General features: G+C 34.9%; 2 protein-coding genes across 4 annotated transcripts in view; one reads left to right on the top strand and one right to left on the bottom strand.

The window, feature by feature from the left end:
- The window catches only part of LOC136847365 (uro-adherence factor A-like), a 584194-nt gene that overhangs the window by 518906 nt on the left and 50272 nt on the right, over window positions 1-15016 (bottom strand). The gene's annotated exons all lie outside the window — the stretch shown is intronic.
- The window catches only part of LOC136847363 (periodic tryptophan protein 1 homolog), a 35472-nt gene continuing 28844 nt past the window's right edge, over window positions 8389-15016 (top strand). The window contains exons 1-3 of one of the 3 annotated variants that reach the window (XM_067118968.1): window positions 8389-8520; window positions 13676-13771; window positions 14070-14128. In XM_067118968.1, coding sequence (XP_066975069.1) covers window positions 13685-13771; window positions 14070-14128 — 146 coding nt within the window. In that variant the 5' untranslated portion in view covers window positions 8389-8520; window positions 13676-13684. Of the gene's footprint in view, window positions 8521-8597; window positions 8790-13675; window positions 13772-14069; window positions 14129-15016 lie in introns of those variants that run through there. The other 2 variants (XM_067118969.1, XM_067118970.1) reach the window with 2 other exon arrangements.

The following is a 15016-nucleotide window of genomic DNA, read 5'->3' as shown; positions in this document are numbered from 1 at the left end:
TATGAAAATATATTATTTCCGAGGTAGAGTGAACTGGATATTAAAGGACGTTTGTAGCTTTCTGATTGTATATGAATCACGGTGATGTGATAAATAGTCATAATATGGCTACGTGCGACAAACGCACTACACGGTCAACATGGCAGAGGTGGGTGGATATCGTCTCCAAACGCAAAACACCTGAGTTCGACGGGTGAGTTGATGGGAGATGTTATTCACTTATACCTCTCTTGTGGCCGATTTCGTTAGTGCGTCACTGTAGTCCTGATTCCTCGTCCGTCGCTGGTTCGACCCCACGGGACGGTGGACTTATTATCAACTAAAAATTCCCCTTCGGTAACATATATGAAAATATATTATTTCCGAGGTAGAGTGAATTGGATATTAAAGGACGTTTGTAGCTTTCTGATTATATATATATATGCGTGTGAAAGCACGTGAGGACATGTAACATCATAATTTTGTTATTCGGCTAATAAATTGTAAAACATTGTTATTTCAAAGTTTTTTTCAATCCTTCACTAATTCCCCTTAAATTTAAACCATCCAGCTTTTTTGGAACTTGACATTTTTTGTTACTATTCTTCACCAACACTTACGTTCAATGGAATGAATATTTTTCGATACAAGGGACATACAAGCAGTCTTGTGATTCTAAAAATTTACTGAATGCATATAGTTACAAATTCACAATATATATTATAACCCTCACTTATTTGCCTTGCGGAATGACTGCTTTGTATTCTCCACGAAGTATATCCTCATTATAACATCATTACCTTGTAAAGGGTGACACAATGAAAATCTAGCTATTATCTGTAAATTGCTACTGGCTGAAAGCAGATTTCAAGTAATCACTTAATACAAGTTATAATTACACAACATCCTTGATATAAAGAACACGTTGAACGAGTCAATTGTGTTATTGTGTGTTATTCAACATACTTAGCCACACATTTTTCTAAAACCCCACTCTTAAGCCTCCAGCTCTTTCAATAACAAAAGCACGATATCTTTTAAGCCGCGTGAAGTGAAGCTTTAGAGAAAAAGAGTGACGCTCGAACTTTGCCAAATAAAGGCTGTGATTATTTATATTGAGCTGGTCGTGATATCACGTCTGGGTACATACAGATTTCTTTTTTATTTCTTCAAAGGCAAAACTATTTAGATGTAGGTCAAGTTAGTTCCCATTAGCATTTTAAAGAACTTATGTCATCTCCCATGCATGCAAACAAACTACAGAGAGAGAGAGAGAGAGAGAGAGAGAGAGAGAGAGAGAGAGAGAGAGAGAGAGAGAGAGAGAGAGAGGTAATGATGAAAGCTACTCCCTTGTCAACAGAACTAAATCGACCTTCATTCAAGCCTTTCTTTGTCATTGTCAAGTTTTCCCACGAGTGTTTCCTCTGCTCATTGTGAGACCTATTTTGCAATTCGTCCTTCATTCTGTGCCCCCTCTTGTAAGATCTGATCTCAGTGATAAGTCAGTATTTTAGCCTTGAACATTTATGTTGGGGATAATGTGATGACCTTGTAATTATGGCTAATTTCCAGTATGTAAGCGTAGGTACCGGCATGTTTATAGATATGATCAAGCCTAACATAATCTTGTTCGGCATACAAAATTACCAGTATACACTATGAATGTCATCAAATATATGTCAATTATAGCGTCATATTGGGTACGTATGTTGAAACCATATACCCTAATTTTGTGAAATGTAAAAATTACCGATAAATGGACTAATTCTATAGAATTTATCACATTTATAAAAGAGTATATTGGGTAAATGTGATAATCCCTACCGATCCTTATGAACCACACAAAATTACTGGTAAATTTGATAAACTTGAGAAATTTTACCACATTTACCAGTATTTGCTTACAAATATAATTCATCACATTTATCAAACATGTACACTCACAACGATCTTTCCTCAGATTAGACTGGCTGGCTTTGTAATTCTCTCCCTGCTTCTGTTTTTTCCAACTCTTTTAACCTTCCCTTCTTAGAGAGACTCTCTTTGCACTGGCCTGTAAAAGGGTCTCTGTCTCGTTGGTTTTTGCTAAACTCCTCATGAAAATACAAGTTAAAACTTAAGAAAAAGCAGACAACGTCATAAACTGCATTGAAATACACTTAGTTACCATTCAAATGAAAATATAAAAAGAAATAATTATTTATTTTTATGAATCGAATTTGAATGCGCATTCCGTTTCGTTCCCATTTGATCACAAATTCCGCATCTTCTCTTTCCACAAGCAGATGTTTCTCAGAGTACGAGAGGAAACTTCTCAGTGTGCTCACCGATGTGGAAAATGTCTCTTTATGCAAAGAACTTTCAACATAAAGATTTATTACTAAAAATGTATATATTTTCCATCGTAAAACGATACAAAAATATTATGCGATCAGGAAGTCAAGATTGTATTTCATCCCGCTCTAGTTACGCAGACCTGGTGGGCATGACAAGAATATTTCATAAATTGATATCAAGTTTATCAGGACTAATTTGAGAGGTTTCTGCGACGTCGACTGATCAGCATTATCCAATAAGAGACAAAATTCCCTGGGCTGATTACTCCCGGAAATTCCCAGCCAATAATTTGATCTAGCGAGCCGTTTCTTATCGATTATTGCTCTGGTTTATTTTCTGGACGACCTACGAGATTATCTTCTATATTGCCTTGTGTTCTAATAACTAAGACCTGATATCGGAGGGTATACAACAGTTTATAAAAGCAATATGTAGCTATTAATCCAAGCTTATTTTTGTAGGCCCTGCTATCAGGTCTTATTCAGTCCACTAGGTAGGATCCGTTTAATTGTAGGTTACAAAGTACTTTGTGCATTTCTCCAATAACTAACTTTGAATATATGCGCACTTGCACGCGAATGCGTACATATGCACACTTTCATATATTAGACAATATATCAAGAGCCACCAGGAAATAATGAAAGGCAGCAGCACCTGGCGCTTTCGTGTATTTTTGACACACCTCATCACGAAGAAGAAGAAGAAGAATCAGGGTTCAATATAATGTACCCTGAAGAGGCGTATCAAAAATACACGAAAGCGCTAGGCACTGCTGCCTTTCATTATTTCCTGCTGGCTCTTGATATCTTGTGATCGTACAACATATTGGATAATGTACACTTTTATGTATCGGACAATGTACTGTTGTAAACCTCGGCTTATTTACAAATTATCGCAGGGAGCGGCCGGAACAAGTTGTAGTTTAAAGGTGCCGATGATGAGAGAAAAGCCGAAAAAAGAACAAACTGGCGGCTAAATAAAAACAATAAGTGAGAGAGAGACTGGCCAAAAGGGAACTCACGACTGACGAAAATAACAGATGGCCTGAAATGACCCTGGGGGATAACCAGTGGCCAGCACTGTTGCTGACGATGAAATAATTACCGGTGAGAAGTTTTGATGACCAATAATACACAAGCAAAAAGGAACCAGTGATCTAGAAGATACGATAAGAATACTGTTGTCACGGAAGAAATAACGACTAACTTGGCCGTAAGACTGATAAGCAGGGGAGACCAATGACCTGTAAATACTGGAGAATATATGAAAGCTCTGGTCAGGGGGAATTTAAGAGGCACAGGTAATTAATTTCAAAGGTTATGACAAAGTACAAGCTATTCACACACACACATACACACACACACACACAATGATATTCAGTAGAAAACCAAAGCCTAAAGACAGGATATATTTAGCAATTTCATCATCATTGTATATGGCAATGTCATTACCATTATCATTTTTATAGTTGTTACTGTTGTTGTTGTCATTTTCCAAAATGAGCAAACATTCACAGGGGAGGAGCCTAATATAAAGCAAGATTCCACAAAAAAAAAAAAAAAAAGCAAACGTACGGCTTAAATAACGAAAGGCAAACGAAACAAAATAGATATTTGCATACAAAAACAACAATGGGAGTGAACAAAGACAGTCTCTGACTAAAACCTCTATCAAGAGTTTTAAATCTAAAGACGAAAGACGATTATTGTCTAGTAATAAAGGCGAGAGGCGATCAGCACAAAAGCAACTCTTGTGAATTCTTTCCCAGAGAAGAGTAATGTGGGGAAGATCATAAGTTACATCTCTCCTACTTAGAGAATAGGACGCTAAGCTCAGGAATTATGCATACATACATATGTATGTATGTATATATATATACATACATGCATATATATATGCATAATTCTCAGGAATTATGCATACATACGTATGTATATATATGTGTGTGTATGTCTGTATGTATGTATATATTGTCACGGGAGAATTTTTCCCCCACCAAGACATTAAGATATAAGAGAATAATAATACTACTATACAGATGCACTGTTGTCAGTCTTCTTGCCTGAAGACAGGGGTCGGAGAATGGTACTGTGTCATAGTTGACACGGTGGGTATGAAGACTACTGACGTTTACGCTGCCTGGGAATTAGGGTAGGCCTGTCCTACCTGCTATTACATGATGTTCCTTATGTGTATGGGTCTTATTACTGATGAGGCCAGGTGATGTCTTCCCACTGGGAGGCAATTGAAGTGCTGATTTCCATTTTTAGTGGTAAGGTACGATGGTATTGAAGAAAATCCCTGGTACTCAGGCCTAGTCTCCCGGACTTGGTTAATTTACATAGTCTTCAGAACTCCTGGACTAGATTAATTTACCTATTCTTCTGAACTCCTGGACTAGGTCCCTTGCAAGGGATAGATAATAATTTGTATTAATAATTTGGTAAAATAGCCAAAATGAAGGGTGGACCGGTTGACGTCCCTCTCACACCTTCGAGAGCATTCGTGATCCGTACATGTTTTGCTAGTGTTACCAAATGCAGACGAAAGATTCAGGACAGCGCTCCCATACTTAGAGTGAAAGAAAAACAAAACGAGGGACTGGCTACACTGCTATGCATTCGATGTCCACAACAAAAATGAAAACATTTTATAGTCCCAATCACTCTTACAACAGTAGTGTAAAGATATTAGAGGAGGATGATGAATCAGTTCCTAAATAAATCACTAATAATTAAAGGAATATTTTTCCCATTACAATATATATATTATATATACATATACAGTATATATTTTATATTGTATATATATATATATATATATATATATATATATATATATGATATATATATATATGCACATACTGTTTTATACACATATATATATATATATATATATATATATATATATATATATATATATATATATATATATATATATATATATATATATATATATATATATATATATATATATATATATATATATATATATATATATATATATATATATATATATATATATATATATATATATATATATATATATATATATATATATATATATATATATATATATATATATATATATATATATATATATATATATATATATATATATATATATATATATATATATATATATATATATATATATATATATATATATATATATATATATATATATATATATATATATATATATATATATATATATATATATATATATATATATATATATATATATATATATATATATATATATATATATATATACATACACACACACATGCACACACACACATCACATAAATATATATATAATATATATATATATATATTTATATATATATATATATAAATATATATATATATATATATATATATATATATATATATATACACGTGTCTGTGCATGTGTGTGCGCGTGTGTACGTATCTATATTTAAAACAAGGCGGGCTGCAAACCTACAGTAATTAGAAAAGCAGAATGGGGTTCCAATAGAGAAATCTGCCCCGTATGAAAAAAGAAATTGAGAGGTAAGGAATAAACTACGAAAGAGAAATGGCGAAATGAAACAGACAAGATAACTACCACAGTAAAACAAAATATGCCAAATAAAAACAACGTAGAATAAACATAAAATAAATAAGAGAACAAAAGAAAAACATTTACACCAGGTTGAACTTCCGAAGTTCCAACTACTCAACTACAGGATTAGGAAGGTCACTGGCCACATCGGGGTCAAAACTTCTGGAAAGCTGTGGGGTATTGAACCTCACGAAAGAAAAGGTAAGACTGTGAGAATTAACTGCATATCTAGTGCTACGTGGTAGACTGATCTGACTGATAAAATTTTGGTCTGATTGCCTGATACTAGAACCATTTGGTTATTAGGCTGGGATGAAAGATGGTTAGAGGATAAAGTTGATAAATTAATTCCTAATAGTCTAGTAATAGATAAAAATTGTGAGGTTTCTTTAAAAATGGCAATAGTTTTTAAAAAGACTGTAACGTTCTTAACATCGTCGTCATTTAACACCTCTTTCACGGCACCTGAAATTGATGTCGCCTTCTCTCACCTACATACCTGGGACAGTTCACAAATGTGTCCCACAGTAAAGGTGACATCACAAAGACCACAAACTGGTGGTCTATCACCCTCCATGATGAACTTCCTTAACACTTAATTCCACGAGTAGTTTCAAATTTATATCTGTTCCTTCGTGGCCCCTGCATTTCAACATCTGTTCAAAATACTCATTTTTTTTTTAATCAACAAAGAGGTCGACTCTTTTCAAATAACAGCTCTCTTGTGCATCCTACATTCTATAGCTCGCGCAACTCTCTATTTGCACCTTTTTTTTCTGTGACTCGTTTATTCATCAACTTTCTTGCCGAATTTACTTCCTACAAATACAACTCCCTTTTCTCCATAAAGTGGTTTTCCAAAATCTATCTTAAATCCCTTCCCATGCATCTATATTTGCAAGCACTTGATGCTAACAGAGTGCTTTTATCTTTCTAATATTGTTTTGCATAATCTACATTAACTCCCTTTGCTTCATTGTGTTAAATTCTAGCCCCTTTTGTTCATTCAATTCTCCACGCACGAGATTTGTCTATTACATTTACAGAAAAGTTCTGAGATCTTCGTCTAAAACCAAAACTACCTTCTATTTTTACTTTTCCTTCATCCAGGTAATAACAAGATATACATCCTGCTACTGCTATTCTCGTCATAATTTCTGTTCCTTTCTGTTTCTGCTCTGACAAAAGAGCTTGTCAGCTTGAGAATAAAACTTTGAGGAGAATATTAGGAGTTAGATGGCAGGATAAAGTTAGAAATGAGACCACAAGGGAAATTATGACGTTCCATATGTAAGTGAAATGATGATAAAAGGGAGATGGAGATGTCTGGGACATGTCCTTTGCACAGCCCCTGGGAGAATAGGATAAGGTAGGACCATCTGACATAAGTAACAACTGAAATAAGGTAAGGGTGTATAGTGTCAACCATATTCTTTCTGTCGGTAATTACGTGATCACTGAAAAGCTAGAAGATACAAAGGTAAGATTTAGGAACGAAATTCTAAGTCATTCTCCTACCGGAAATAGCAGATGCCATGAAAATTCTCACAAAAATAGGTAATGAATGTGACCTAAATAGCAACAAGGCTCAACTTATCATATAAATATTCAATGATTGGTGTATTTTAGATGACGTAGAAGACATGTAGTACACTGAAGGAAAAAGAACAGTAAAACAAATAAAACATCTGTGCTCAATTATCAACTCGGAAGGTTGTTTCAGAGAACAACAAAAAGGGCTGCGATCAAGGTAGATGGGAAACGTGGCTAACTCAATCTTAAGTAAATACTGTAGCAGGTTGATGATAGGAAAGGCTGCTAATGCTGACATCCATGCATGACAAGAAAATAATGAAGCTTAGCAATATAAAGAGGGATAAATAATCTGAAAAAAATAGATAACCAAGTTATAGAGCAATGCTAAAAACACCAACGTAACTCAACATGCTGTTTTAAGGTCTGAAACAGTACACGGGCTGCATTCAGCTACGCAACAGTGATAGGAAGAGAGTCCTCTATGACACAACCTTGGACCGGTACGAAAAGAAGAAAGCACTCTGGGTTGTGCAAATTATGCAAAAATGAACGGAATAAAGAAAATCAATTACAAGAAATGTTAAAAAAATTGCACGAAAAGGCTTGGAGAAGAGAAACAAATTTAAAAGTCAACAGGAAATTTAGGATAAATATTAAGTGGTAAGATAACATCGAAAAAACAATGTTGACTAGCGGCAGCTATATGTCACGAAAAGATTAAAGGAGGAAGAAATGAAATCTTCATATTATGAAGAGGTAAATGAAAATTAGTAAACCGATTTGATTCACGCAATAGCCATATCACGAAGACAAAGAGGAACTAATAGCTAAGATCTTACTTTTCATAGATCCTTCTACAGAGGAAATTAAAAACAGAAAGGAATTTATTTTAAAAAATGGAGAATATAAAGTAAACAAGCGAAATCAAAGGCAAATTAGACGAAACGGAGCCGTTTCATAGACAATTGCCTGATTTCCCTCCTACTACTACTACTACTACTGCTGGCTCTAGAATAAGCAAGTGAAGTAATTTCACGTGCGTTCCTGTCTACCATATTACCGACATATATTTGCACTGTAAGTTCGAGTTTATTGTGAAAATGTAGTTAGCTGATGTAAGATTGTCTTTTTACACGTGGTTGCATGGTCTGGATATAACCAGCTGGCTGAAGGCTACCAGGCTAGTGAAATGTTGCTGTGGAATAGATTGTCTTAAATCACAGGGTCAGTGTTGAGGACCTATGTTATGTCAAGATCAAGTGTTAAAGCCACAAGTTAATTTATGACGAATTACGGTATTTTAAGTCGGGAGAACGGAATAGTGCCAACAAGCTGAGGAATTGCCGGTAAAATTTTATGTTGCCAATAGGCTAGCCTAAGACTCCAGCTAGCCATTTTTGCATGAAAAACCATTTTGGGTTTTTCATGCCAAAATGGCTAGGAAATGTTAGGGCATGAAGTGAACCTAAAAATACACGTAAATCTCTTCGTTCTACCAAAATACCAACCGAACATAACCTTGGGGTGGTTACAAGTTACAATTTTTCCGTATTAGCTGTGGAGAGGGGCGGTATTGTTTGTCATAATTTGATTAATTTTTTATTTATCATTCATGCATAGTGTTTATGGGGTTCAAAATACCGACAGTGAAGAGCTTTATTTAAAAATGTAGGTTACAGTTTCATATTGTGTATTGGCAGCTTATAAAATAATACCGAATTGCCTACTGGCTTCGGTAACAAATGAAATAGACTATGCTCAAAACGCAGATGTAAAAACAGTCTGAACCAGGAAAATTGGGGATAGGCTAATGTTATGTTAGGGGTCATGAATTACTTCAGGGGTCTAGGGGGAGGAAAGCCCCCTTGCCAAGCTTAGGACACTGCATCTGAGGTTAGGTTAGGCTAGGTAAAAGTAAGTGTGGTTAGGTCATGCCTTCTGGATAATGTTTGTTTCTGGTCCAAACAATCATATTCGATTTTTTATTATATCTTTCGAATCTTCATAAAAAATGAAAATAAATATTCTTATACATAATTCTTGCAAACTAATATTTGTCACAATAGAAAATGAAATATATGGATATATAAATGAGGATTTTTTCAAAGTTTCATTTTTGCAAAATGCACTTAGAGACATTTGACCCCCCAAGGCTAGTACTAAATGTGACAAAACAATGTAGATAGATCACTGTTTCACCATGTTTAGTGCTAGCCCTCATGTGGAATTGGAGTTCTGATCAGAAACGAACTTTTACCTGCTTTCCTAACCAGACTTGGTAAAATTTTAAAAGTTGCCAATCTAAAATAATACCACGTAACCTAGGGGTGTCTACTGGCTACAATTTTGCTGTATTCGTTGTGATGGGGGAGGGAACTAGTGTTGTCTTACCTTTTAAGTCGTAATTTGATGAAGAGCTCTTAAAAATGTGGTTACAATTTCATATCATGTATTGGCAACTTACAAGATAATACCCCAGACTTAGGGTGCTGTGCCCTGACCTGGCCTGGGTGGCTTTGCTGCTCTTGACCCCTCTAAAGTAATGCTGAATATCAGAAACGGATCAGTGGAACTAAATTCCCGTCCAGGTACATGGTCTGAACCTAACCTAATCTTTTCTAGAGCATTGTGCCCTGACCTAACCAGAACTTAGCTTCCTAACCTGACTTTGGGTGCTGTACCCTGACCTGGCTGGGGCGTGCTTCACTCCCCTGGACCCCCCTCCTCAAGTAACACTTAACATCAAGCACATGGACTAGCCCAGCCTACCCTTTGTGGTAATAGGTTCAGATCCTTTAGTTTCATCATATCATACTGGAAAACGTTGTTTAGCCCTTCTACGGGTGTTAGGGATTTGATCGTGGAAGCGCTAGAGCCAGGTTGTATTGTATTCAGTTGGGACAGTAAAATGCCTTTGGGAGGCAATGTTTAAATGTCTCTAGAGCAAGTGAACATGTTAAACTATTTCAAGAAGCAGCAGAATGTTATACTAAACACCTTTCTTATACTGCTGCAACAGTGCCAAATTCGTCATGTGTTTCAACAGTAAACAAACATTCACATCACGTGCTTCCACTTTGGAAGATGGTATGGAAAAGAACGGCTGCATCTGGATCAGAGGGCAGGTATATGAATCATACTGTTTTGATTCGTTCTGACTTAGGTCAACGGGGCTGGGTTTAAATTATCAGAAACAGGAATTCAGGAGAGCAGTACTGTGTGACACCATTCAACATGGAAAAAATTGGTAATCAACAAATTGAGGGAAATTAACTGGGTAAGGTGCTTTTCGAGTGGTTCAGAGCATGTAGAGTAGCTTTTATTGTAGAGAAGTTTTCACTAGGAGGTGAGATCACTAATGTATAGCCATGTCTACTACTTTGCAAACTACTCATTGTCAGAAATGAGTAATAAAAAGAGAGAGTCTAGCCTTCTGGAGCAGTTTTTATTTTAATAGTCTTTTTTCTTTTGATTACATTATAATGCCAAGGTCAATTCGTGCTCTTTAAATTTGTACCAGTTGGTCTTCATAATCATATACTGTTTGATGCAACTCATTGTTGTGATGTCACTGCACAATTATGCATGGGTAAAGTTGCATCATGTGTTTAGAATATTCTTATACTTGTTTGTTTTATATCCTTGTGTTGTTTGTTGCTTTGTATATTATCATCCCTATTGCCTATGTACGATTGTAGTGCCATGTCTCTTCAGGGGGTTTCTCTCTAGCATTGTTTCCCAGTCATTCTTTGGTCATGTGTGTCAGTGTCTTTGTAGTAGAAGCTAAGAAACACCGAAGCCCATACAATGTCATGAAGTCAGTTATAGTTTTTGACAGTACTGTAGTTCATCCTAAAACTGCTAATTTTTATGATGAGGGAAGCTTATTGTGTAAATGAGAGTAAGATATGTCTCATGGAATTGATTTTTATATTTTGATGTAATTTTGAAGAATTTAGTTTATATATGTCTATTGCAATTACCTGATTAACCCATTACAGCTCCACCCCTCCCACAATATCAACTAAGGAGAACCCCCAATGAGAAGCCATATCTTTAGGGTCATATTTAGGTTGTTATTATTTAAGTTGCTTAACTTGATCACTGAGTAAAAATTTAACTCTCTGAGGGTTGGCACAAAATGTTTGTCTTTAAAAACAGAATTTATATTTTATCTAATAACTTGAAATTCCTCAAAAATCTGATTATTCAAAAAATTTAAAATTATTCTTACAAAATTAACTCAAATGATTTACTTCCAAAACTACATTTGGTGTTCGTAGGTAGACACTCCCTCTCCAGGTGGATCACGTGTCCTAAGTTCACTAGATTAGAAAATATGGGGATGTAGACTGGATGAACTGCCAGACAGAATTATGTGATTCTAAATACAGTATTCTGTTACTGAAGAAAAGTTCATAAATTGTATGAAATTCTCAGCTGTAGTAGTGAAGATGGTGGCGGTGTCACTTAGTATCAGCGATGGGAAAGTTTTTTATACTTCATTTACACCATGCAGCCAACACTTCCTCTGCCTTCATTTCCCCCACACATAAAAAAAAATTTGCAACATTTTACTGTATACATTATTCACTATCTTATCTTACTTTCCGAGACCAGATGCACAAGTCCAACCGTAGGATTCAGTATCTGAATTTATATTTGAGTTGATATTTTGTGGTTTAAATTCAAGTTTTTTATTTCTTCAAGAGAGTCATTAGTGGCTTCTTTAGTCATTCAATCGAAGTGTCATAAGTGGGAAGAAAATAAACCCAAATGATTAAATAAATATTACATTTCACTGAGGTCAGAGAAATAATTTTTTTTTTTGAGTGCCTTAGTAATCATAGGGAACAAACTGAACCTCTGTACATTTTTCAGTCTTCACCATAATAACAAATAGGTCTCACGTACTAGTGTAATGCAGTACATGGCACTGCTGTGTGAAGGTACTTAAAATGATTCACTGTAGGTAAGCCATTGTAGCAAAAGAAGTTGGTGGAGAAGGATTTTTTAATCTCCTGAAGAAGTGAAAGAACATTAAAGGCCATAAAGAAGCCCTAACAAATAAAGAATAGTTAATTCATCAACAAAGAAAAATAAATACAAAGAAACAGAAGAACCAGCAGTAGGGACATCATCCAAAGAGTTTTTTAAGATTGCACAGAATCTAATTGGTAGTGTTACGTAATACGATGCATGGATGGAACCCAACATAAAATGTCAGTCTTACGATCACTGAAGCATTAAAACTGCAACAACCATTTGAGGAATTGAAAATGGAGACTTTTTGAAATGTTTCTGCATAATACTCCATGAACTTCATCTGCTCCTAACAATATCCAAGATTTTCCAATGGGACCCCCACTCATTATTTGATAGAACACATTTATAATATATTGACATGAATTGTGCAACTTAATATTGTTGATCACAAAAGCCTACATTTTTCAATTTTACTTTATATCATCACATAGTGATTGTAACATCTGTATTTTATCATCAACAAGTTTCTATAACCAAGAACAAATAGTGAGGGAGAGCACATTTGTTTACAGTACTGTACTGTACATAATTTTATTGTATTACAATACAACTGTATTTTATTAATTATTATGATGTGATAATATTTAATTTTGGAAAGAAATGGCATTATATGCACAAGAGAAAGAGAGAGAGTTCATGCACAATAATGTACTGCATGTACTGTAATTTTCTTACATTACAGTACAAACACTGTAATTATAACTACAGTGTTCTTTTAATGTGCTTAAATTATCAAATGAACAGTGTCATAGGTATGTATGTATGTGAAAAACCTAATTATATTGGATTTGAAGTTATAAATGATTTCCATTTAATAGAGGCTGGGATTGTTAGGACCCAATTACTCTACAGTTACTTCCATGCTTTGGTGTTAACTGTATTTGTTGTCACACATCTATGTAGGATAATCTCTGCAGATACATTGTTATAAAAACCATATTTAGTACATCTACAAAGAACTTATTATACAGTGGACAGCCATGCTAATAAGTAATAATTCCATGTGCTACATTGAAGGGGCTAGTAGAAAATGTTTAATCTGTAATCATTAGTTGATATTCTTGCACATTAATCCTTACTCAGATACTTGTCATCTTCTATATAAGTGAAAAAAAATTTTATAGTTATATGTAAAAATGCTTTTCAGCTTTTCTATACTATATGCTAACATGTTTAAAATTTTCAGATTGATAAAATGGATGGACCCCCTGTAGAAAATTTAAACTTCATCACATGTGCTGTCTGGGTGCCTCATGGCATAGCTAAAACCAACCCAGAGAAGGTATGGCTTTTTCTGTATTTTCTCAGTTTTAATAATTAGACAGCATAAAAACTTGTTCGAGGCAGTCTTGATGTTACGTAAGCTGGAGTTATGTGGAAGCATTACTGCATATGACTTTCTTTGGTTTTGTGTTGACCTGCAATTGCTATTGAAGTAGATTGTGTAATGATAATGAAATGGATGTATTGAATTTATACTGTCCAGTTATTTCCATTATTTCATGTCTGACAGTGTTCTCCTTGCATACAGATGAACTTCTCCCATTCCCCTATCAGATTTTCATTTTTAATTTTTCCAGGTTGAAATTTCAAAGGAAGATCTTGCAAGAATTATCAGTGAAACGAAAGATGAAGTGGAGTGAGTATTCATGTGCACTGAATTTTAAGGTTAAAGTTTGGAAACTGTAGAGAAAATATTTATTATGACTGTATCTTACTTAGATGAAACAACATTCAAATAGATCAGTAGTTTCAAAATGGCATTCTGGATACTTCTGCAGCACTTAATTCCAGCTGTTTTCTGAAAACAACACTTTACAACATTATCACCTTAATACCACTAACCCTTAAAGAAAAAACTTGCAACCAATTATCACCTCTGGTAACGACCGGTAAACAGCGCCCGGAAAAAATGGCCGCTCATTGATCATCAAAAAGGGCTCACAAGTAAAGAGGTTCTCTCGTTCTGGGAGAGACAACTTTAGGGCGCTCCTGATTCCTGTTTTGTCACCTGTTCGTTATGTATGGGGAAAATTATTGTAGATTTGACAAGTGTGAAACAGACGGGATTGGGAGACTTAGATGAGTAGCCTGTCTAATGAAAGACATGAGGTCTGACTTGTAAATCTGGATTTGTGGGAATTGTAGAACGGCACTGCGTGCTGGAGAGTAAGAAATGTGGATTTGAACAATGGTCATTGAATGAGTTTGCCAGATATGTCAAACATCAAAATCTCTAGTACAAAAACGAAAATCTAAAGCTTTGAATCTGATATGATCAAGGGTTATGACACATTTTCCTTTTACCCATGGACCATTTGTTCTAACAACTTGATGTTGTAAATGTTGCAGAATTATAGTGAGGGACTTGTCAAAATCTGATGATAACACAAATTTTTGATAAATCAGTCAGTCAATTTTCTGCTATTTTTTCGGATCAAATTGCTGAATCGAGTGCAGATGTCTATTTTTGAATTAGGCAATCTTTTAGAAATTTTGGACTGAAAATGAGTTTGTACACTAACCC

The sequence above is a fragment of the Macrobrachium rosenbergii genome, chromosome 16 (assembly GCF_040412425.1).
Source record: "Macrobrachium rosenbergii isolate ZJJX-2024 chromosome 16, ASM4041242v1, whole genome shotgun sequence".
Taxonomy (NCBI): domain Eukaryota; kingdom Metazoa; phylum Arthropoda; class Malacostraca; order Decapoda; family Palaemonidae; genus Macrobrachium; species Macrobrachium rosenbergii.
The sequence above is the reverse complement of the archived record's forward strand: the minus strand, read 5'-3'. Positions and strand labels throughout refer to the sequence as shown.